Consider the following 26,068-nt stretch of genomic DNA (forward strand, 5'->3'; position numbering starts at 1 on the left):
GAGAAATAAGGCCCAAAATTAAAAAGTCACTAAACTCTGCAATATATTCTTAGTTGTATTCAATGTATTCGTGACTTCCGTTATTGGATGGTATGCTCCAGTCACTAATGGCCCTGCTCCTCTAATGCGCCTCACTACAGTGATTGGGTCCTTCCAGTATAGGTATGCAAAAGGGTCATAGAGTACAGGCTGCTATCTTCCACTTCATCCAGGGCAACCATTCACATAAAATTCGGACACCTACCTTACTTTCCCGCCATTTGCAAGGTGTTCCAGATGTCTGAAGATGTTGCAAGTCAGCGAGTGCAATTGGCACAAATGAGACTCTGGCATGTATTCCCAGATATGATCACACAGGTTCAATTAGTTAACACTCTGCTGCTCACTAATTTGCTTCGTCTTCCTATTATTTATGGATTTAATGTAAAAGATAAAACACTTATTTAAAACATATTTTTATTAATGATTATAGTGTTACGAGTTGTTCATTTTTTTTATATAAATGTATATTTTTGTTGCATGCATTCTGATGGGACTTTATATTGTGTGTATCCTGCATTGTGTTCTGTCTAACATGTTTATGCAGAGGGTACATATACCCAGATTCAAATGGAAACGTATCTTGAGATCCGCCTGGATTTGAATACAGCTGTACATACGCTCAAGTTCTGTCATCGTTTTAAAAATGTAGGTTATGTACGAAGATCATTCAGCCCACAATGTCTTAACCCCAGAGGTTTCTTGTCATTCTCAGGGTTACAACAGAAATTTGAGGGTTCATTAAAATAATGGCACAGTGGCTTAGCGGTTAGCACTTCTGCCTCACAGCACTGGGGTCATGAGTTTGATTACCGACCATGGCCTTATCTTTCTGGAGTTTGTATGTTCTCCCCGTTTTTTTGCGTGGGTTTCCTCCGGGTGCTCCAGTTTCCTCCCACACTCTAAAAAACATACCGGAGGGTTAATTGGCTGCTATTAAATTGACCTTAGGCTCTCTCTCTATGTGTTAGAGAATTTAGACTGTAAGCTCCAATGGGGCAGGGACTGTTGTGAGCGAGTTCTCTGTACAGTGCTGCGGAATCAGTGGCGCTATATAAATAGCTGGTTACATTATAACCATTTTAAACAATTCTGTTCCTGGCAGTCCACAACCCCAAAAAGCTATGGCATCTTTTATGAAGTCCTTTGTAGAGAAATTAACATTTATAAAGGGTTAACAATGAGGCATTATTTTCATATGCTGACTACCAGATTTAACTCCCACAACTTATATGTTGGCCTGGAAATCAGATATTTAATATACTGATTATAATCCTAATTGGCAAAAAGAAACTAGTGAGCACCTGTGAGACAAAGTGTATAAAGTAATGATGATACCACACCACTGTCTCTAAATAGATTATAAAAGCACTGCTCTTACATTTCTGGTGAGTTAATCACATAGAATATAAGAAGTCATTCATACAGGACTTGTCAGTGTGGACAAACTCTTGGACAGCAGCTAAAGTGTTTAAATGATCTGTTAAATGAGATCTCTAGGAGACATTACTCTTGTCCATCAGAGTTACAAGTGAAATCACACAGGAACCTGTTTCATCATATGATGTCTTTACCACCATTTGTATCCGCTCAACTGTTCCTTTCTAAACTTTTCTTGCCATCATGGGCACAATTGTGTTTCAATTAGGAACCTTCGAGGACTTAAAGTAAGAGCTTCATCTAAGTTAGGATGATGGATGGAATACGCATGACACTCAATGTTCAATATTGTGTTAATATTTAAGTTTCTTCCCTTTATTTTCCTTTGCATAACTTTGAATACTTTGAAAATAAGGGTTCTTGTTTTTTATGGAACACAGTTTAGTTCTTCTGAATAGTGTTCTCTATCCAGACAAGATAATTACTTACTTTTGTATATACACCATATTCACCTTTAACCCCACAATTCAACCCCCAGGATACTATTCCACCAAGAAACCATTTCTCAGTTTCGGTATCGAAAAATACTAATGCCCCGCCACTGTCCCCACCACAAGAATCTTTTCCTCCCTCTTCATTACCAGCGCAAATCATGTTCTCAGTGACTGTGTATTTTGCTTCAGCGGTCGACTTCTCCTTGTAGGAAGCAACACACCGTCCATGATCGATTACCTCCACCTGGACAAAGCGCAGATTGCTAGAAAGGAGATTTCTCTCTGTTAGTCCCCAGCCAGATACCAGCCCAACATTGTGAACGTCCTGAGTGTGGCCGATCCGGAACCGTTGGTCTTTAGTAGGAAGACAGATTCCTAGGATGGTCTCATTTATCGGGACTTTGTTTTGTAATTTAATCAAAGCTATATCATTGTTGTATGTTCCATCATTTTTATAGTCTGGGTGAATGAAGATAGCTTCAGGTGTAGCCTTGTAAAAACCAGTGTCCTTTTTGCTGATAAACCCCATTTTTATATTAATATGAGCTATGTTTTTGTTGTATATAACATGCGCGGCTGTAATAATCCATTTGTCATGAAGGAGCGCTCCACCTCCAGTCTCACCATCAGCATTTATAAGTACTTGCCATGGGAATTCCCCCAGCTTGGCAATCATCCCTCCAATGATACGTTGAACGGGCCTTTGTACTCTCTTCCCGCAATCTGGAGGGGAAGAGATGTAAATTATTACTTTCTTTCACTGCCCCCAACATGCCTCTCCCCACCTCCCCTCTTCCTCTCCTGTCTTTGTCAACCATGAAGCTTACTCATGTAGAGAGCGGCTGATAACCGCAACGATAGGGGATGGTGTGGCAGTGTCTAAGTGCTGCCTCATGTGGCAGGAAGGGGTAGGACACATCTGAGTTGAACTAAAATCCAGTTTACTAATTTATTAGGAGCTAGTGATATCCTTAGGCGTGCCTCTTTGCCTCAGATGTAAAGACTTTGATATGAATTGTTAGGATGATTAATGGTTCAGCCCACAAATCGGCTGCTTTCACTGTGTGAAGGATCTACTTATAATAGCTATTGAAAATTCCCTGTGTCATTAAAAGGTGCTGTAGAATTTTGTAAAACTATATTTCCCCATTTAAAATGCAATGAATGCAGTTAACAAGCCAGTAACTTGATTAACTTGCTCAGTGAACAAATATATCCATTCACATACCAGGTACACAGCTTGGAAGTATTTTGCTCTTAGTTTTTATCTCTTCCCAGTGTCCTCCTGCTCCACACTGGTATCGCCCTATAAAATAACGGGGGAAAAATATTTCAATATAAAACACTTAACAGTTTAGCACATTGAAATAGACTTTGACACAGCACTCCCTCTTGAATATAGGTGGCAGCCCAATTCCATATACCCTGCTGTGAGTCAGGATGACCTAAAATCATCCAGTTCAGTAATGATTCCCTAAATGCCTCAATGGATGAGCTCCCCAACAGCATGTCAATGCATCCGGGGGTCCTCAACACGTTTCGTCCGGCCTATTTACAGATCCTAGGGCCTTTCTATCGTCTTCACAGTAAATAAATATAGATATATATTAAACTCTATTGTAAATCTAAGGACATTAGAAGCAGTAGGCTTCCAGACCTATATAAAAACGTAATGTGATGTGCTTTTACATGAGTCATAGAACTCCAGGGTGATTTGTAATATCCTTAGTATTTTACAGTATAGAAACATTTTCGTCTCCTTTGCCTTCACTACCGGTTATGCCCCCCATAATGGAACACATGAGTCATGTGACATCACTGCTTACCAAATATAAGGTTATATTTTTACAAGAGTGACATCACTACCCTCCAACTATAAATATATAGTTTAAATATATTTTTGGCTGGAACGTAGGAATTGCTACCGGGTCTGGCAATTATGGGGGGTCTACAGGAACCTCATGTTTAAAGTTTTAATAAATAATCTTTGCTTTATCAAAACCAATATTAGTAAGAAATGAAAGTAAGAGGTTAACAGGTTATGTTTCTGTTATGTATAAAAATACAGGCAGGCAGGCCTTTACTAGCCATCACCGCCTTGCCTTTACTAGCCATCACCGCCTTGCCTTTACTAGCCATCACCGCCTTGCCTTTACTAGCCATCACCGCCTTGCCTTTACTAGCCATCACCGCCTTGCCTTTACTAGCCATCACCGCCTTGCCTTTACTAGCCATCACTGCTTTAAATTTTAGCTGCAAAGTCGCAGATTTCCGGTGACTTGCAGAAATTGGACTTTCATACATTTACCCCTAGGTGTGTAAGAAAACTAATAAAATGCAACAAAAGATTAAATTGGCCCTAAGTCCCATCTTACAACTTTTTAAAAACATGTATGTTAATGATGCATAATGGGTGTGGTTTAGATTCTAGCCAAAATTTACATTATCTTCATAGAAATAAATAATATATATGTGACATATAGGTATCATTGTGTGTATTAATATGTGTGTGTATATATGTATGTATATATATATATATATATATATATATATATATATATACACACATACATACATACATACATATACACACATACATACATACACACACACACATACATACATACACACATAATGGCAGTGTTGTTCACAGTTGAGAGTGTTTAGTTTTAGGTTTTTTTTTAGTAGAAAATGCTATTGAAAAGGGGTGTTTATTGCTAATTGTGGGAAAGGAAAACACTTAAAAATATATTATTTAATTATTTCAAATAATGGGAATTTTTTATTCAGTTACTCTACACTTGTAAACACATTTTGTTTTCATTATAAAAACCACATTTACATCTTTTTAACTGACTTTTAATCCATTTTTGGTCTACATCAGCTCTATGTAATGACTGTGTTCTTTTTGCAGTCTCACCTTGACCATCTTTCATGTTGTAGTAAGGTCCTGAGCATTCATACTGAATGATTGCGTTGTACACAGTCACGTCGTTTGCTGTTTCAAAAGTGAAAGTCCCATTGTCGATGGCGTCAGGCGATCCACAGTCAACAACTAGTGAAAACGCGCAATATAAACTGTTACCGGTATATGTTATCTCTGAACACAGTTGCCATAACCAGTGCTTTCATCAGTCTAGTCTAACAAAGTATAGATAGATAAAAATATTTATACTTCCTTTTACGTACGTGCATATTAGAAAATCCATGAATCAATTCAAAATAAATTAATAAGATTAAAGTTATTCGCTGCTTTTCTCCTCCCTTTACAACTGACTACAGCCATTGACTCCAGTCAATTAATGAGAAAAAAGAAGCAGAACATTTAGCAGTGTAGCAAGTCGAAAAGAAATATGGCCCCCACCATTAAAGCTTTGGGGAGAGGAGAGAAAATAGGATGACAAAAGATCCTTCCAGCGTTCACACACTTAATTAGGAACATTCTTATTTTCAGTTTAAAAGACACCAGTGGAATTTACTTTGTATAGGTGACAAATGCACTTTAACTTTTTTTTACATGCACACAAAAGATATCTTTTTCTGAGTGTGAGCAGCCATGATGCCTTCAAAACCATAACTATAGGGATCTTTGATTCATGTAAAAGAGTTTGTTTACATTGATTCATTTGTGTTGATCAGTCTGTAATCAGTGATGTAATACAGGATGCAATATACCATATGAACAAAATAAACCCCTTATGTGTTAAATAGATCACATATGAATGCTGTCAGAAAAAAAAGCAATAACTGTAGGAAATCGTCTCAATATCAAATGAGGAATACATTTTGTTTGTAGTCTTCAGCTTCAGTGTATGAAGCAGGAGCACCGTCGGCAAAGGTTTGAAATGCCAAATTGATGTACATCAGTGGATATTAAATATTTCTTATAATTATGTTTTGCTTTAGTTCTTTAAAAGCAAGTAAAAAGAACTTACTGATGCATTTTGGCAGTGGTTTATCCCATGTTCCGTCACTCTTACATACAGCAGTAAACGAGTTTATAGTTTTCTGGTTCTAAAAGAAAATATGGACAATCAGGTCTTCAAAATATTGAGCTTGAAAAACTCGATAAAAGCTGAGTAATATCAATTTGAATAAAGGATACTAAAGGCTAGCAAGGATTTCTGGGACCTATAGTTATACAACAGCTGTAGAACCACAGGTAGCCTAACGCCAGCCACACCCAGGGATGATACTGCCGATTGACTTGAGTACGGAGCGATGGCATGAGTTCTGTTTGGCCACATTCTAACATCACTTGAATGCACTGCAGGGACAAAATTAATTTTGTTTTATGCCCTTACTTCATGGGATATACAGGAATTAAGTGTGGCTTTAAACCACCCCCATCTGAATCAGTTTATTGGTTAATGCAATATGCAGACGTAGCACAGAGAGAACATAGGGCTGTGGTATTGGAACCTAAAATCTTATACAAATGAATAAGGTCAGAAAGCAATAAAGAGGAAATACAAAGTATCACAATATAACATCATACAATGTAAGAGGAGGAGAGTGTGATTGTGTGTCCTGGAAGCTGTTCTAGAAAAGTCCAGTAAAACATCACTATGTAGGATGTAGTTCAAACTGAACTGGTAATCAATAAGGACATTTACTAATGGATAATGTCACTTTATCTTCCTATATAATATACCCTTCAGCACGTCCAAAGTATATATGACTGGATTTGTGTCCTATTCGTCTCCACATACTTTTGGTTCCAATTATTTATGATGGCACACAGACAATCAAAATTATCTCCAAAGGACATACTGACTTTTTTTATTTAAACTAAACCGTTTTAACCAGTAAATATACTATTGGCTGCAAACTTTAAAAACAATGAATAATATAAAAAAAGAAGTGAAATAGAGCACAATATTGAAAAGAGGCAGATAAATTAGATTACTGGAAAGTGTCTTCTCTTATCTCATTGATCTCCAGTGCAGATTTGATCCCAAACAGATATTAATCAGGTTAAAAGATTATTTTATGGGCTACGATCTACCAGTTATTGGTCAGGATGGATGGTAAAAGCTTTGTACACAAATGGTCATGTGTTTCAGATATGGTCACACACACATGTACCTGTATGGCCCAAACTGACAGTGACTGATTGGTGGATGGATGGAAATGTCCACTATCAGACTACAGAAAAATGTCTTCAGGTTATGATGACGTCCCAGAATAGCGTTATTGTCCAGCATGCGGGAAGCTAGTGTGGATGTGCAGGAAGGAGTAAGTCAATTATTTGGGTTGCCACCAAAGATCTGGGGTCTGATTTTGTCATCAATAGAGATTGAGGGTGGGAGTTGCATTATAACGACAGCAGATATTACTGGGGAGGGAGTGGATCTGCATTATGAATCCACCATAGGTCTGGGGTCTGTATAATAAAGGCAACTTTATAAAGCAGTTTAACTGACCTGTCAATCAACATAAATTTAAGTTACCTATTTTCTGTACATGCTGAAATCCAGACCCCCCCCCATCTGGTTCAAAATGCATGTTTCCTATTGCAGTGCGTTAAGTTAATTCTATAATGGTTGGAACACCTCTTTTCATTTAATCCTTTACAGGTAACATCACTGGGAAGTTTGAGAGAAGAGCATTCTGTATTGTGTTGGAGGATAAGAAAATCTCAGGCATTCATCCAAACTAACATTATATTACTAAGGTTGGTAGAACACCCTTTTATCCTACTGTTCTGTGTGTCTGTACAAGTGGCTCAATGATTGGTAATGAATTCTTAAAACCATTGCAAGTGTGGTAAACTACTCACTTCTAATAGTACATATCCTGTATCACAAGAGAGAGACAGACGGTCTTTCACCACGTAGGTTTTCTTTACAGGCGTGAAGTGTCCACTAGGTGGCAGCACAGGATTAGGACATGGAAGAGCTAAGAGAAATATAAACAAAACCTCATTATGGGAGGAAACTACTAAAGTTTTTTCCACATTTTTCCTAAATCAAAGTTGCTAATAACAGGAATTCATTAACCCAACTGTCGCACAGCGATTATCTTTCAAATTTATGCTTATTATAAAATAGTATTTAACAGAGATGCTTTAAAAATCTCCAAGCTTTTACTGTACATCTTTATGACCCATTCATTGAAATATAGTTTTCAGTGAGTGAACTACTGTATATGTAGAAACCCCACTAAAATGAATGGGCCCATTTAAATGAATAGCAATCTAAAGCAGGGAGTCTCTGGAACTCTCGTTCACGGCCATCCAATCGAAAGCAGTCAGTGTGGGAAATCACTTGTGATTGGCGGCAGAAAGGAGTTCCTGTTTTGATTAGTTAACGGCGGACAGCGGTAGTGAGCAGATGCATCCTCCTGTATGGGAATGTATCGTCATATTCCCACTTCGACTGTGACATAAGAAAAGAAGATTAACCATTGCACTACTGCGGATCTAAAATGAACATTTTATATTTAATAAAGTGGTAAATTAGGGTTTATGAAGTTTTACTAAATTAAAGTTTATTATAAAATAATGTCTGTTATTTATACCAAATATTGTCCAAATTACCCTGGACTCACAGCCCCTCATAGAGCACTAGCCATGTGTTGACCAACCTGGGGCTGATTCTCACTATGGCAGGGGAACCCTATAATTAGTGGAAATCAGCCCAGACTGCCCACAGAAGGGAGGGGAGGTAGTAAGCTACCTGTTTTCTTTATCTATTACTAGAACTTTTCACATTCATTTTAATGGGATTTCTTGATGTAGCACACATGCTGGAACACTCTTTGAAATGAATGGGACATTGAAATGAATGGGAAAAACTACATATATGCATAAAAGGTTGTTGTTGTGTCTTATCTCACTGGTTTTGAAGCACTCTGGAGTGTCTGAAGCCAGTGGAATTATTTTTAGCTATTTTTACAACGATTTACTAATTTAATCCTTCATAGATCGCCCCTGTACTATACTTAACACTAACAACCTGGAATACATTGATTTGGGGTGATTGGTCACATAATCATTTTATTGCAATTAAAATGTATTTACTGACTTAAAATACTTTTTATTTTATACTTGAACTTGGAACATTACAATCAGGGAACAAGATACTTATATCAATTGCAGCAATTACAGCCCAGTAACACTGGAGTACTGCCAGTGAGCGTGGCTCGTGAGTTAAATTAATTATAAAGATATTTCGGAGGCCCTGTGAAAACTCATCATCAATAGACATTTCCAAGGAAAACATTACAAAATGACTAATATAAATTTTAACCTATTTCTGAGCTTAAGGCTAATGTTCAGCCCAAGGTAACGTGCGCTAGACAGTTGGAAGCTTCTGAATGGTTTAGTGCAAGTTTTGCACATAAATGCTATGCTAGTGAATTAACCCTAGTAAGGTGTTAGATATATTATGGATGAGAAATCATCATCTTAATTTATTTGTATGGGGCCACAGAATTGGCAGCACTGCACAATCAAGAAAAAGTAAAGAGAAAGAAATTACAGATAATTAAGGGACAAGAGAAACAATAGAATCAGTGAAAATCCATGCAAGAGACTATAGAGAAAGCAACTACATAAGAAAACACAACTGTAACAAAGGGAACGTTACAAAGAAGATGAGATAGGAGAACACAGCCATGAATAAAGAATGGTACCAAAACTTCCTCCAAGAGAACTTCTCCCAACCATCCAAGAACAGTTTGGTGACAAAAAATGCCTTTTCCAGCATGATGGAGCACCTTGCCTTAAGGCAAACGTGAAAACTAAGTGGCTGCGGGATCAAAACATTGAAATTTTGGGTCCATGGCCAGGAAACTCGCCAGTCTTTAATCCCATTGAGAACTTATGGTCAATCCTCAAGAGGCGGGTGGACACACCAAACCCCACAAATTCTGACAAACTCCAAGCAGTGATTAGGCAAGAATGGGCGGCCATCAGTCATGTATCAGTCAGTATGTGGCCCAGAAGTTGATTGACAGCATACCAGGGCGAATTGCAGAGGTCTTCAAAAAGAAAGGTCAACACTGCAAATATTGACTCTTTGCATAAACTTAATGTAATTGTCAATAAAAGCCTTTGACACTTATGAAATGCTTTTAATTTTACTTCAGTATAACATGGCAACATCTGACAAAAAGTTCTAAAAACACTGAAGCAGCAAACTTTGTGAAAACCAATACTTCATTCTCAAAACTTTTGGCCATGACTGTATATGAGAAAATAGAAAGACCAGACATACTGAGTAAACAAAGAAAATACACAAATAACTTGGTAATGCAGATGAACTTATTTACGGGACAGTGATGGAGAGTGATCTCGAATGTAAAGTAGGCCTGGGCTCAAGAAGACAGGGCTAGGGAATCAGGCCAAGAGGTACAGAGGGTGGTGGTTGAATAGTGGAAGGAGAACTTGAAGAAAAAGGGCCCTGCTACCGAGAGCTTACATCCTAAATCCTATAAATAAACGTTGATGACGATGATGAAGGAAAAGCAAATGTTTGATTGCTATGAGATATCTTCCTCCAGATGTAATAGTTGGAAGATGATTGGGGTCCCCCAATTCCCACCCTTTTTAGGGTGTTCCGTCACTTGCGACTGAACCTGACAATAAACTTAAGCCATCTCCCTTGTTGATGACTGTAATAATATATGATGCAATATTTGTAGCATATCACTGGATTGATATAGAACCATCAAACCCCCCTTTGTATTTGTAAATACCATTGATCGAACATATTTTACCCAGGAACCGCCACATGTTCTGGGAACAGCAAACATTGTATGCAGCTCACTCTATGAACTGCAATACAGTGAGTCACAGAGCAGTAGGCATCCCTCATATCTGCAGCTATTCAGACCAGTAATAGGACACCCTCAATTATATGCATGAGGCATATTGTTGAATGCTATGAATGGGACTTGCAGTATATGGCATGAATGGGTCATATTATAAGAGAGCATAACTTATAATGGGCTTACTTTCCTTAACCCATTGGCATCACTGATTAGTAATTGCAAAATTGCAATGCCATGTCATAGCCTGTACTATTTGTTGTACATTGTTTTTCAGAGTTGGCCACTAGGTGGCAGCGTTTTATTGCTATATAAGGATGATATTGACTTTAGTCTGCAGAGAGCAAATCATATTATCATCTTATATTTACAACAAATTTCACATCAGGGATGCAGTTCACAATCTTATTGATAAATATAGATTAGCAAATAATACAAAAGTGTACAAAAATAGGACAGAGGCGCAAATGGTATAAATGCCTTCAGGGATATTTCCTGAGTAAGACATATATAAAATAGCCATCAAACAAAAATAACTACTCTAACATACTACTGTACTCTATCAATATTAGTCACACTGAAAGTTAGGAAATGGCTTGTATGTGTTCTAACCTTTGGTCGTGTATTGAATCTTCCACCCAGTGTGATGTCCTGATCCATCCGTTGTGAACACAATATCGACCTTATTGCTGCTTGTGTCCATTTCCCTTGGTAACTTCTCCCCGCAAAGAGGAGGGAGGTCCTTTCCCTTGGCTGTAATCTGAAACAGAGCATGGAAAATCATTAATTGTTGTACGCCATGAATAAGTCTCCAAGTTGATGGAGTGTAGCATCTTCTCATAAGCAGGAGCAATTGCTTGGGACCCCTTCCATAGCTGGTGAGGGGGGGGGGGGGGGTGGAGCAACACCAGATGACTCCTCCCTCTACACAGGTGGGCCCTGTACTTTGTACCTGCCCCCCCCCCCCCACACACACACACACCTTTAATCGCCCCTGCTTATAAGGTGAAAATATCACTAATATTGAGATCTATAGAAATATTTGCACTAAGGGGTATAGTTATCAGAGGGCAAAAAATAGGTGTTTTCGCTGATAAAATGGCTTTGGTTTTGCTTTGGCCAATCTATTTATGTGGGTTTCCACATGAGATAAATGGGTTAAAGATGACAGTAAGTACGCTGACAATAGTCTCCATCAGGGGCTGGCTGACAAATTTTAGCCTAGAGGGGGGCGAGACTCGACTCGGCAGTCTATTAGGAACATTGTAAAGGAAAGAAAAATGGAGGTAGCCCAGTGACCCACCCAAGGTAGCCAACTATGAGACCAGCCAATGGGACAGATGCAGTTGATGCGTCCATCAAAACGGAAAACCATAATTAAAATACAATTAGAATACGTTGTGTAAAATTAACTATTTATTTTATTAAGTAACGTTGCAAAGGTTTTATTAAATCTAGCACTTTGTTCTCAGTTTCCTCCTGGCAGGGTATGCTAAGACTTGCAGTTGATATCTAGAAGGAAGCGTGTGTCATACTCTCAGATCTAAAACCATCTTGTAACAATGTATCTCACGCTCCTCTCTATGTAGAGTAGTGTGTGTTTGTTTGAAGACCTTACAGGTCACGTTGTGCTTCTATATAGATGGAAGGAGGAACAGAGGATTCTGGCTGCTGCAGCTAAGATTCTGCCAAGTCTAAAATGAAGATTAAACAGAGCGCAAACTGGAAAATTACAAGAGTCCCAGGGGACACCGTATCAAATAGCAGAAGTGTAGTATTTATCAAATGGATTTTTTTCTGTACTTATGAAATTGGAGCCATTTCATCAGTGTCCATAGATCACAGTTAGCACTTTTAAACAAATGTGGGCCAAGAGAAATGTTCAAGTGTCACTGGCTTTCTCAATTTATTTTACAATCAGCAGAGCACAGAAGCTGAGAAAACATATTTTTCCTCCAGGCTGGAATGTAAATCTCCTTTCCAGATAAAATCCGGAAAAGTCCAATGCAGATTTGTATGGTAGCTGCTGATCAATAGTAACTGCAACAAAACAGCTATGGTAAATCGTCAATCGATAGGCGTTTGCCAAGGAGTGCGAGTGCAGTGTAAATAGTGGTTAAAATGCACTGCACAATGTATGAATTGTATAGTAAAAATGTGAAATATACAAGACCAGACCATTCGTTTTAATAGCCCCATTATTAAGCTACCGTTGGGAATGCAAAGAAATGTAAGTTATAATTAGTTATTGTTTTTATATGGGACATGACCCTTACCTGGCAGTCCATTATTTGTCCCAATCATAACACAGGCTGTAGCAGAGCTGTAGTTTTCAACTATAGAAAAGCTGTTATGCCCTTATTAGGACTCATCAGTATAGGGTTAGACTTTTCATTTGTCCTGTTTGCAATGGAACAATCCTGCTTTCTGAAGGTAAAGAGTGTTAACACAGTAAACTCTGTGTAGATAAGGACAGGGCCATTTTTGTTGCAATTGTTAAATGTTGTGAGTTATGGGATGTTATTTGCTGAACATGTAAAGAAAGCACTCTAAACAGCGAGAAGTGATAGCGAAATTTCTAAGCTACGTCCTAAGGGTAATATGAAAATAAGCTACTCCTTTTGAAGAGAACAGACTTCTGGGAAATGCAATTTACATGGCAGTTATTTGAGTCAATGCTTCACTGCTTGATAGTTGTTTGCTAACATTGCATTTAGTTGCAAATATGCGTTAACCATAGCAACTGATCAGCAATTAGCTCTTAGACCTGATTGGTTGATATGGTTTAATGCAAATTAACACCTAAATGCAAGGTTAGTAATAAAACTGCATGACATGGACTTGTGCTGGCAGTATATTAACCATAGTAAGGCCTGTTCCACCTTTGTTGAGTTCCTTAGTGCAGGAAATGATATTCTCAATAGCGTGTGAAGAGACAGCCTCACTGACTCAATGAGGAAGGCAAATGTAGCTTGTAGACCATTCCCAGCCCAGGAAGCACTGTATGATATATAAATGCCACATTTGGCGTAAATGCCGTGAAGCCCTGTTTGGTGCTACACTGCACAGGTGAAACCTGCCCCTACCCCTGTGTTTGCTCTGATGCCCACACTCTGCTCTCTGTAGACTCGGAAAGTCGAACAACATCTGCCAACCCGCCTGAAAAATTTCTATTTGAGTGGGTCGGCTACTGGGGCACCCTGGTAAGCGTGAAGCCCTCATGTTGTACTCACCAGGCTTACCATGTTCTGCCGCCCATGTCTACAGGTTAATCTCTTAACTAATATGCATTGCAGCAACGTTACCTTCATTATAATGCCAGTTTTGGTGTGCATTATAACCTTGTGGTACCGTAAATTGACTACAGTTTCTTTTGTTACCGGGAAGTTGCTCTCCATTAACCTTTTGAATATTGACACTTATTCACCTGTAGCCGGTCGTACGGACACACAGTATCCGGATGCGACTCAACATCAAAGTGCAGAAATCTCAGTTGGATAGAGAAGCCCTCTTCAGCCTGAATCCGGTATCTGCAGTTGGTGAGTTTGGGGTAGACTCCAGGAAAGTCTGGGCTTGTGATCTCGCCTGAATTTGCTGTGTAGGTCACATCACCGCACTTAACTGAGATAGAGAAATACCACATTTACCATTGAGACGATCAAGGTTGATCTTTTATGTCAAGGTTCCAGTGAAAACCAAAATAAGTTTCTGGGCCTCAGGCTACGAGGAAGGGGCCTGTCTGTGCTAATATTTTCTATTTCAGAATTATTTAAGCCAAAAATTGTCTGCTTTCATTCATTAATGCTGTTGGCATCTTTAATAGCCATTAAATTTGGACCATTGGTGAAAAAAAAGTATATAATTTTGAAATGGTTTGCAAATTGATTGCAGGATTTCTTGCCTATTGCTGCGAATGGTCCCTGATTTATCTGGGAACACACATTCTGACACCAGTTGGATTGATCTATGTTTCGCACTGGATTGTTCCTTAGGAGAAAATGCAATATTTAGTTTTAGTTGGATCTCAATAAATTGTGCTGTATTGCAGAATGCTACTGACCTGGGGTCTGGGGGTCCCCTTTATTAAGTGGGTGACCTGAGGCTTCCAGGGATCCATTGTTACTCTCTTCTACTGCCTGCCTGTGACAGTCAGGCATAGTGTTCATGGTAATTGTCTTTGACAAAACCACTTGTAAGGAGCCTGCCTTGGGAAGAGATATGAGAGCATCGCTAGATCCTGGGAGCTTTCTGGTCACCCACCATATCACAGAGGAAACACCAGACCCTATGTACGTAGCTTTTTATGATTTGGATGGACTTATCCTTTAAACAGAACTTTTAATACATTTTAGTCTAAAGCTTGGGAGCCAATGGGATTTTTCACAAGGAAAATGGGCCTGTCAGCTACACACAGTTGTTAACAATTTCACAAGTTCTTGTAAATGCCCCCAAAAAGGCTACCTACACTGTATACAGTTGTCAGCCACAATAAGAATACAGTGTAAGTAAAATACACATTGTAACTCATAGCAAACAGTCAGATATTAGCTTTCTCTACTCCAACTTCGCAGCACCGCTAAAAGCTGATATGGGATTGATTGCTATAAGCTACATTATATCATTGCTCTATTCATCTTTTAATTAAAGGGTTGCCCTTTGTTGGATAATGTCCCAGCAACAGTCTGAATCTGTCCATTTATAGTACTGAAAATAACTTAATCCAGCTCACAGTGCAAATCAGCTCATCTTCAGGAAAGAGGGGATTCTCTTCCATCAATCATGGGAGGTTGTCAACATATGACAACCAAAAGTATACAATCCTTTATAACATACATATTCCCATTTCTCTTATTCAGTTTTGTTTACTAGAATGTAAGCTCTCATGTGCAGAGTCCTCTCTACTGAATGTCCTACGTCTGTCTACTGTCTGACTCACTTGTACGTCCTGTCATGTCTTTTGCTGCACTCTGTGTGAGTCCCCATAATAGTACACACTCTTCTGTGCTTCTTATGTGTATTACCTCATCTATTTGTGACTTGTTACGTTGTCTGGCTCCTTCTAAATAATTAATAGTAATAATATTATTAAACCATTTACAAATAACATGGATATGCAACCTGATGTCTGTACCCATAATGGTGCAGTATCATATATGTAAAGTCATTAAGAGCTCTTTATTCCATTGTGTTTACAGTTTTATGAATTCCGAGGAGAAGTTTGGAAACTATTTATTAAACCAATTAAATACACAAAGCTCTATTCAGATTAAGCCAATATTTTATTATTCGTTACTCAGTAACAATAATAAATGGTCTGATCATGTGACTGTGAGGCATGCTCTGCAGTGTTTGAGATGATTCTTGGGAAAGCTTGGCGTCAGCTTCTGAACTTCCTGGGATCGGAGAGGTTTTACTGCTCTACAAGACATAAAAGTGACACTGTTGATGGGTGCTATATGGATAGTGGCTTCAGATCTTCCCTATGAATGTGTACTGTGACTACAATATATAAAATATAATGATATGGTGTACATGTGGAGTGTGTAAAGAAGTAAAACTAGGACACAATAAGCCCCTCCCATGAGCCACCCAAACCACACCCAGATCTGCCAAAAACACATCCTGGAACTCACAAACCAAACCTACATTTCCACAAGGCCACGCCCTTTTTTAAATTCTAGGTTAACGTAACTGGTTGGGACGAAATCCTGAGTGGCATGGTTAGCCCTGGGTCCTGTGGCAAGACTCACCCAGTCGTGGCAGACACAAACATGGATTCCATGTGGATAAAACTGTCAGCATACATCCATGCCCCTACCTATGCAGATATTCTTGTCTGTGTGCAGGTTGAATCCGGATCGGCAGCTGCAGTAATATCCACCAATGTGATTGTGGCAGAAATGGTCACATATCTCTTTGTCCTCACTTTGACTTTCACACTCGTTGATATCTTAGGGAAAAGAACAGACAACGTAACTACAACAGCGTATAGCCAGGGAACGTCCCCGTAAATTGCTCCACACATTGAATTTTCTTTTACATATCTCACCCTGAAAAACATTATATACTGTATATTTTTGTTATTTGTATAATTGGTCAGGAAGCAAAACGAGTTGTGCTGAACAGCAGACTCTAAATGCAGCACCTTCGGAGCAGATGAAGCTTTTAACTATTTAATTTACAGATCATTTGGCTTAGAGCAAACTCCGATTTGGACTCAAATTGGTGCCCCTCTTTACTTACAAATCCTGGCCCAGTGACTCCCCCAAAAAATGTCCTCTTCTGTTCCTAAATTCAATATACTGTATTACTTTTTGTATTTTTGCAAGTCTGAATTGTTCATAATTATTACATTATACCTGGCTGCAGATTTATTACCACATGTGTCTGAGTGTTTTAGCATATACTAATTAAATGTTCTTCTCTGCCTAAATAACGGCTGAATCACTAATTATGGGAAGACCATAGTGACCAATGTAAACCATATCTCTTGTTTTTTGAGCACTAATTTCCCTATTAAATGGACCTGGACTCAGTTAAATGATTTATATTAAAGGTTTTGTTTTTGTTTTGTTTTTTTAAAAAAACACTGATTGCTTTATTAAGCCTAGGCTAATTCAATGGGCAAAATACGGGGGAAATGGAGGTAAAGTAATGCTATTTGGCAGTAAAACTAGACAAGCATTAAGGGTGATGAACTACAACTGCATTTTTCTCCATACAACAGGATCTGTGTTCTCTTGATGGTTAGAGATGCTGTAGAGCAAACTTTGTACTTATGGGACGCGTTTCACATCTTAGAGTTGCATTGCTGCAAGAAAACGCATTTCTAGATTTACTTTGACTAATTGAAAAGAAACTTTCAAACACACAAAGTGATACATTCAGGAAAGAGGTGGAATGGGCAGGCAAACGCAGGCTGAGTACAGTAAGGGCACGTTCACGTAATTGCGAATGAAGTAGACCTGGACACATAGAGAGGTACACCTGTCAGGAGGCGCATAGAAGATGATCGGTAGCAAAAGCCAAGCCGCTTCTGATTTTGTTTTGGGTTTGACCCCTCTCACTGATATTACTTAATTCATAAGCATAGCTATTATAGTATATGAAGTTGCAGCTGTCTATTCACTATGCTTAATTGAAATTTCCATTTGGACTACTGCAGGAAAGAAGATTCTCACATGGTTCTTAATGGAGAAAACCCATCGTATTCAGTGAGGAGCGTCGCAGAGAGGAGGCAGCAAGCAAGCAACAAGTCAGAAGAGAACGAGAGAAGAAAAGAAGCAGCCAATAAAGGTAAGTAAAGGAATGGAGGCAATGGGGGGGCAGAATGGCACAAAGTGATAAAGGGGGGGAAGCAGAATGGCACAGAGTGATGAAGGAGGGGTGGGGCAGGATGGCACAGTGAGGAAGGGGCCGCAGGTGAAGGGGGGAGCAAAAGTAGCATGGCATAGTGTGATAAAGAGGGTCCAGGAGAAGGCGGTAGCAAAAGCAGCATGGCACAGTGTGATAAAGGAGGGCCAGGTGAAGGGGGGAGCAAAAGCAGCATAGATTGCGCAGTGTGATCATAAGGGGACACAGCCTGGTGATGAAGGGGCACAGCGTGATCATAAGGAGGTACAGCGTGGTGATGAAGGGGCACAGTAATGTGTGTATGATGGGACAGGGGGCTTGTGGCAATGTAATGTGTGTGATGGGACAGGAGGCTTGTGGAAATGTAGTGCGTGTGATGGCACAGGGTGCTTGTGGTATTGTAATGTGTGTGTGATGCACAGGGGGCTTGTGCCTCTCTAGTGGCTGGCCACACCCACTCTGGTGGGCTCGTCCCCCTGTGGGCCCTTCATGCCGCAGTCCGACACTGGTTATATACCCCCTTTTATTGGGGAGTTAGTGACATACTCGTTTTTTTTATGGGAAAATGGGTGTGCTTGAGATACAATTAGGCTTGCATAAAAATAATCAGTGTTTCTTTTGGGGGTTCATAAATGACTTATTGTAGGTAGTATTTGTTGGCTAGAGGGAATTCCACATCCCCAACTTCCTAAAAAGATCACACTTTCCTGTCATACTCCTTGCGTGCTACAGACTCTATAGCCTCCCAACTAATTAAAATATGGTCAAGCACTGGTCCAAGTAAATGTATAATAATAAGATAAGCAAACAGTATATATAGGATTGTTTCTGGCACACGAGTACTGTTTACCTTCAGCCGCGTAGAAAGCCTCAAAGCCGCTAAACTCTTTCTCATTGGAGTAATCACTTCTGAATGTCACCGTCATCTTATTATCCAGGGAGTAGAAGGTGGTGTCTCCCGGTGATTTCTCTGTGTCCGTGGACTCTTTGCCGCACAGTTGAGCCAACACTGTCCCCTGGGAAGTGATCTATGAGGATTAATGGGTGTGGGAGAACAAAATCTGTGTTAAATTGATCCTTTTCCCATTCTGAAACTTAACAATTTCCAAAGTGTTTAGAAGGGAATTGCAGACAATAATAAAAAAAAATAAAAAATCCCACAGGTAATAAGATCATGTGTAATATTTTCTAGGGAAAAAGCATATACAGTGAAAGCTTTTTATAACCGTCTTAAATGTAGTATTCATTTGCAAATGAGAAATCCAGAAAAAATAAGAAAATTCATATAGCGCTCACTGTATTCATTTTAACCTCAAAGTGTAGTCTAATTTATTTCTAATTATGCTAAATTAATTTACACACACAGTGTTTGTATGAATAATATATGTTATCTATTTAAAATATTATTACCATATATTTAGTTTATTTGTGTACATAACGGTCTTGTTACAATCGTTTATATTAGGGTAAGTCTTTTTTTTGTCTATGATGATTGTTTAATCTCTTGGAGCCAACCTTAATATTACTTTATTCCCTCTTTATAAAGTCAGCTTAGAACAGAAGTTGACACTTGCATTAGTGAGGGTGGCGGTATAAACAGAGTGACATATATTTAAATAATCCATTTTAATGTAGATTTATGCAGAAAATATATGTATTATTGTTACTATTTACCGCAAATGACATCGGCACATGTATGACCCTCGTTTGTGCATACGCAGTAAAGACTTCATTAGACAAAAGCCATTGCCAGCACAGCCTCCTATCGGACGCGCTGCCCCGACGTGACTTCTATAGTAAATTGCCCCAAAAAGTCATCTGTCTTCGTTTCGCTGACAGATGAAATTTAACGGGACAATAATCCAAAAAATCTTAAATAAGCCCTTTAAGAACCAAGGTTAGGACTCCTAATGAAAATACATTACACAGCTTGTTAGATTGGGTGTGAATAAAAGAAAGTAGCAAAATACCAATTTAACACGGAGTTCAAATGTTATGGCTTTTGTCTGCATTATTTTTTAAATATTGCATTGAATTGATAGTGCAGAGAAACCACTAATTAATCATAATTGGAATTCTATGTAATATTTTAATATTTTGGTTCTGTTGGAATAAAGGTTGGCTAAAATCCTTTACAAAGTTCATAAAAATCCTTCTTTCATGTTACAAATTTACAGTTAAGTGAGGATGAAAGTCCGTCAAGTTCAAATATTTAAATAACTCTAGTCAACTTAATCCAAAAAAAGGCAAAACAAAACGCCCCAGTGTTGCAGCTACATTTTAACCACAGAGGAGTAAATATTATGTCCTTACTGCAGAGTTGAAATAAGTTATGCTATTTCATATTTATAAATATATATAATATTTTTTGTTAAGAAGACTTCCTATCCATATTAAAACCATTTCCTAAAGTTGTCATCACCAACCCTGTGGATAGGGTTAGAGAATCCTACAGCCTAAAAATTTGTGGATAACCTCTTACCACATGTCCAGTCCTGCTGTCCATTAGATAAATCTTTCCATTAACCTTCATTATATTTCTGTGTTTGTAGTGTTCACTGAACAGTTTGACGAACAATATTCTAGACTGCATCCCGTTCATTAGCCATACCAGTGATCGAAGTGGAAATTTAGAAGTGGCGGTATTGAAAATGTAAATGACTGGAATTTGATAGTTACACAATAAAGGCAGTAGGAGAGGTGGCGGTATGGCATACCACTATATACCAGCCAACTTCCACCACTGATCCATACTGGCAAACATTGTACCCTAACATGACAGCGGCTATAGCGCTGCGCAATCCTAGGGATTAATAAAACCAGGTGGCTTGGGAGGTTAGGTCTACACCTTCTCAGGGTATCACTGCTAGAACTATATGGGACAGTTTGGTTAAGTAACTGTGTGTAGGGCCGCCGAGAGGGGGGGGTGGAGTGCGTACTAATTACCCGGGCCCGGACATGCCAGGGGGCCCGGCCCGGACCCTCATTGCCGTTGTTTTTTTTTACCTACATTCTTTTCTTTCGTCGCGGAGGGGGGAGATTGGCTCCTCCACATATATTGGGGAGGGGAGCAGGGTAGTTAAACAAAATTATATGCTTACATTATTGTGGCGCCGCTGTTTCTCTTCCCTCCTCTGCTCCGTTTGCACTGAATGTCGGGCGTGACGTCATCAAGTCACGCCTGACATTCAGTGAGGAGCGGCGCAGAGAGGACCAAGACAAAAGAGAGAAGCAAGAAGACAAAACAAAAGAGTTGAAGCTAATACAAAGTTAAGTAAAGGAACGGAGGCAAGGGGAGGAAAACAGAAAAGCACAGTGTGATGAAAAAAGGGGGGGGGGGAAGTACCGTGTGATGAAAAAGGGGGGGCACAATGTGATGAAGAAGGAGGATGGGAGAAGGCACAGTGGGATGAAAAAGATGGGAGGGAGAAGGCACAGTGTGATGAAAAAGGGAGGGGAAGGCACAGTGATGAAGGGGGAGGAGGAGCAAGGAGGGCGCAGTGTGATCATAAGGGGGCACAGCGTGGTGATGATAAGGGGGACAGTAATGTGTGTGTGTGTGATGGCACAGGTGCCTTGTGGCAATGTAGTGTGTGTGAGGTAGGTGTTAGCTAATTAATGGAAGCTATTTTGTTTGTTGGGCGATGGTGGGGCAATTTAATAGTGGGGACTATTAATTTAAGATGGGATGGTTTGGGCGCTATTGAATGTGAGGGTGCATTTGGGGAGAATAAGGTCTCTTTATTAAATGTGACTATGAATTATTAAATGACAGTGATGGTTGCGGGAAGTAGGTACATTTAAGAAATGTAAATACTATTAATTTATTGCTGGGGCTGTTTGTAGGGAGGGAAATAGATCTATTTATTTTATGGGAATACTATTATTTTAATGCTAGGGCTGGAGGAAGGCCTAATTATTACTCGTGGGTGCTATTGATTTAATGCCGGGGCTGGTTGGAATTTCCTAAAATACCCATTTTTTTTCCAAATAGGACCCCCAACATTCCAGGATCCAGACAAGCCGCAACTAAAGAAACCAGCAGCCTCAGGTGGTGAAAGTGACAAGAACAGATAGGAGAGAGCAGGAGAGTGTGTGAAATGTTGTGATTCTAGTGAGCAAATCCCAATTTTTGGTGAGTGTTCTGCCCAATGTTAGGGGCAGGCCAATATTAACTCTTTATATACACACTGCATTGTTTATATACTATACTATGGTGTTAGATGTCCTGAAAGTCAGGAGTGCACAACAATGCAGTTTTTTTCTGTAGGAGGGTAGCCTAGTGCTTTTCACCTGCTATCCACGCCCAATGATGTATAGCCATGCCCCCAATCATATGAAAACACCCAGTTCCTCAGTGGTGGCGCAAAATTTTTTGACATGCTCAACTATAAGGAGGGCCCCATGAAGTTATTGTACCGGGCCCTGAATTCCTCTTGGCAGCCCTGCCTGTGTGTCTTGGTTTGCCCAGGACGGTCCCAGTTTTTAACACTGGAAAATCTTTATTTCGCATAGCCTAATTTTATTGTCATTAGGACAGTCAGCAAGAACAGGTTCCTATAACTGTTCTACTGCATATGACTCCCTATAAGAGTTCATTGCTGTTTGTTCTCTGGTTCAAAAAGTAGAGGAATACATTTAAATGGTAAATATTAACAGATGTAAGAGGGGGATGTTTAGTAAGTAAAGATTGACAGACTGATCTGTGAGTACAATAAACACAGAGGGCCTGATTCATTAAGACAAGTGAAGCAAAAAAAAAAAGGAATAAATATGCTCCTGGACAAACCATGGTACAATGCAAGGGGTGCAAATTAGTTTATTATTTTGCACATAAGGAAAATACTGGCTGTTTTTTCATGTAGCACACAAATACTTCATAGCTTTATTTTAAACTGAAGTTTAAAGTTGATCTAAGACATGTCCTACCCCAAATATAAATCTGTCCCCACATTTTAAATTTACCCCTCCCTCCAATGCAACATGGTTTTGCCAAATTGCAAAGTTACTCCTTTTATCGCTCTACTTTCCTTAATGAATCAGGCCCAGAGTGTTCTTGCAATGACACAAATTAAACTTTCAGGAAAGGTAATTCATACTGAAAGTTTGATTAGCATGCAAAGCAGATTAATTAATTAATGTACAGTAGATTTAGCGCCTGGTCAACTTTAGCAATGTTAACTGTACTGAACTGTAAAATGACGATTAGGGTGTAACAACCAATTAGTCATAATCCAGGTTCTTTTTATGCTTGTTGTAATGTGTACACTGTTGCTAACTTTATCATGATATATTTAACATTATATTTAAAGTATTTTCAACACCAAGGTTGTCGAAAAATATTTCAACAGCCTAGCTGTGTGTTTGGGTTCACAAACATGTCCCCTTACAAGTTACATGAGATATCCTCATTTGACTCTGTATGTGGCCATTGTCTGACTGTGATAATGGTGACCTGTTGGATGTCATTGTTCGGACCAAGTGCCAGGGCCAGCGGAAAAGCCATGAGCGATCTAGGCATCCCCATTCTTATGTGCTGCAACACCTCCATATGGGGCACTACGACTCAGCTCTTCCCCGCAGGGGCGCACGCAGGTTTTTTTAGGGGGTTCCCCTCCCACCCAAAAAACAAAAAAAAACCGCGAGAGAGCTGCTGTGCATGCGCCCGCGCATGCCCTTTACATACTATAATCCATCACATGCCACTTGCACCTCCCACTTACCACAAAATGCCCCCACATGTCCTCAAATCCCAAATGTACTCCAAAACCCCACCAGACATTCACACATGTCACTCAGATCTCATTACATGCCACCCAGACCTCCACACATGCCACACAGACTTCCCTTCATTCTACTCTGGCCTCCATGCATGCCCCTTTCTTTAAAAGAACCAGAGTTGGATACAAAGGTGGGGGCCGCGGGTGTAGGCACGCTAGGCTGCCTGTTGCCCACAACTGCCCTAATCTATAGCACCCTAGGTGATCTATGAGCACCCAAGTATCGGTCTTGATGTGTTTGGTCAAATGTGACAAACGTACGTCCTGTTTGGCTAAACAGTTGGAACAAACTGCTTGGGAACTTTCACTCTAAAATGGGTAGCGTGTGGCTCTCCCCTTGTTGAATTACAAGTCCCGTCATGTCTTGTTTGGAATGCCAGCTCAAAATAATTGGAGAGCCACCGCCAGATTCAACCTTAATAAAGCCATGCGACTTGCAAGAGATAGAATCCCGAGTGTGTCATCTCTCGGGCTTTGTACCTTGACGTAATCATATTCACACAAGAATGACAACTCCAGGAGAAAGTGGGTGAAATAGAGCTTGATGCGATGTCCTTCAGGAACTCGTATGTTCCAGGTCAAAGACTGGTCATTGGGGTAAGGTTTTGGAAACCCGGGCGAAGCAATCCGGCCAAACAAGCCAGTTAGGTCAATGCAGTAGCCATTTGAGGAGATTAATGTAGGGATAATTAAAAGATGCCACAGCCTGCAAAACACAGATACATCAAACATTAGCACCATTTATTCAGAGAAGTCTAACCACCTACAGATATTGCTCCCTCTTTAGGGATCTGTGCACAAAGGTAAAATGTGGGTATCATGAAAACTGGACTACTTGTCTGGTCATGAAGGGCAAAAACCCTTCAGCTTTCAAGTGGTTAAATGGAAAGTAAACTGAAACTTTTGCACTTAATACATATTTTAGTACAGTTTAGTTTATGCAGATTTTCCAGTACAACACTGTTTAATTACCAGGGAAGTGTGAAAAGTGAAATCACCACAAAAAGGCAACATGTATCTCCCACATACTGTTGTCAATGCCATACAGCATTATGGGGATAAATGCAATAATGCGTACCCCTGATTATCAATATTGTTGTGTGATTAATTACTTACCTCATACTGTCTGTTACGTGCTTTCCTCCTCTTAAATGTTCCGTGTTACTGGTCTTGTTTCGTGTTTGCTCTCCTTAAACCTTTGGTCAGTGTCACAATCCCATGAGGCCGGTGACCTTTTTGTTTTTCTATGAAAGTAGCCTTCCAATGTTTGCCTGCAAATCAGTGATGTAGAAGTGTGTGCAATCAATAATAGAGCCAGATTCTTAAGCAGCCGCTGAAGCTAATTGGTCCAACATTTCAAAGAATCTTTCTGTATTGCAAAGTGTAGAACTATACGTTGCTCTGCGGTGATGGACAATAAGGTATCTAAAGACATAATTATGAAAGACCGTTTATGGTGGTAAAAGCTGATGGCCAATTTAATCAATGAGAAGATCTTTCTTGAATTTGGTGGGCGATTCATGCCTCAATGGGTTTTTAAGGGAACAATATCGATTTTGTATGGTCTCTTTTGGTTGTAATTGTAAAAATGTGCAATTTCTGGAGTCTGCTATTGCTCTCTGTAATCACTGAGGGTCCAAATGGTGAGGCAAATATGCTAATGAACACTTAATAACTAGTCTCATAAATTACCACTCACAAAGGGTAGTTTACCATTTCAACCCAGATCTTTTCCAATTTCCACTCAATTTACTCTGATCCACACAGTATAATAAAGGGAATAATGATATTCGTATCGTTTTCAAGATTTTCTGCAAAGTCTTATTTAAGATATTAAATATTCCTATTAACAACAGGTATTTTCAATAACGGCTTTACACGTATAATAATACAGAGTAGAAAGCATAATATATATTGCATCAAATACAATGCATGCCTAGTTCAGCTGTATTATCAATGTGAATCAATCCACTACGTGCCTATGAATGTATGTGTTTGTTTATGAATGTGTGTATCCCAGATTTCATTGTGTGTGTGCGTGTGTATCACAGATTTAGTTACAATTCCTGTGTTATCAAGATCATTTTACAATTTCTATGTATTATGACAGCGACATCCTAGCAGAGCACAAATAGACACTTTCCAGTAAAACATCACTGCTTAGTAAAACTTTCCAGTGCACAGTTCCTACTTCATGTCTATTTATCATCCGTGTTCCCATACATCATATATACACAGTCCCACGAT

General features: G+C 39.3%; 1 protein-coding gene across 1 annotated transcript; it reads right to left on the reverse strand.

The window, feature by feature from the left end:
• Positions 1 to 1,760: 1,760 nt before the first annotated feature.
• Positions 1,761 to 25,068, reverse strand: MASP2 (MBL associated serine protease 2). The gene is made up of 11 exons (XM_075190186.1): positions 24,938 to 25,068; positions 24,302 to 24,527; positions 18,892 to 19,069; positions 16,507 to 16,638; positions 14,116 to 14,309; positions 11,301 to 11,448; positions 7,696 to 7,814; positions 5,849 to 5,927; positions 4,834 to 4,968; positions 3,142 to 3,219; positions 1,761 to 2,636 (listed from the first exon to the last, which is right to left on the reverse strand). The coding sequence occupies exons 1-11, from the start codon at positions 24,940 to 24,942 to the stop codon at positions 1,861 to 1,863; spliced, it is 2,070 nt and encodes a 689-aa protein (XP_075046287.1). The 5' UTR covers positions 24,943 to 25,068; the 3' UTR covers positions 1,761 to 1,860.
• Positions 25,069 to 26,068: the final 1,000 nt, after the last annotated feature.

The sequence above is a fragment of the Mixophyes fleayi genome, chromosome 11, assembly GCF_038048845.1.
Source record: "Mixophyes fleayi isolate aMixFle1 chromosome 11, aMixFle1.hap1, whole genome shotgun sequence".
In the NCBI taxonomy this organism is placed as follows: Eukaryota; Metazoa; Chordata; class Amphibia; order Anura; family Limnodynastidae; genus Mixophyes; species Mixophyes fleayi.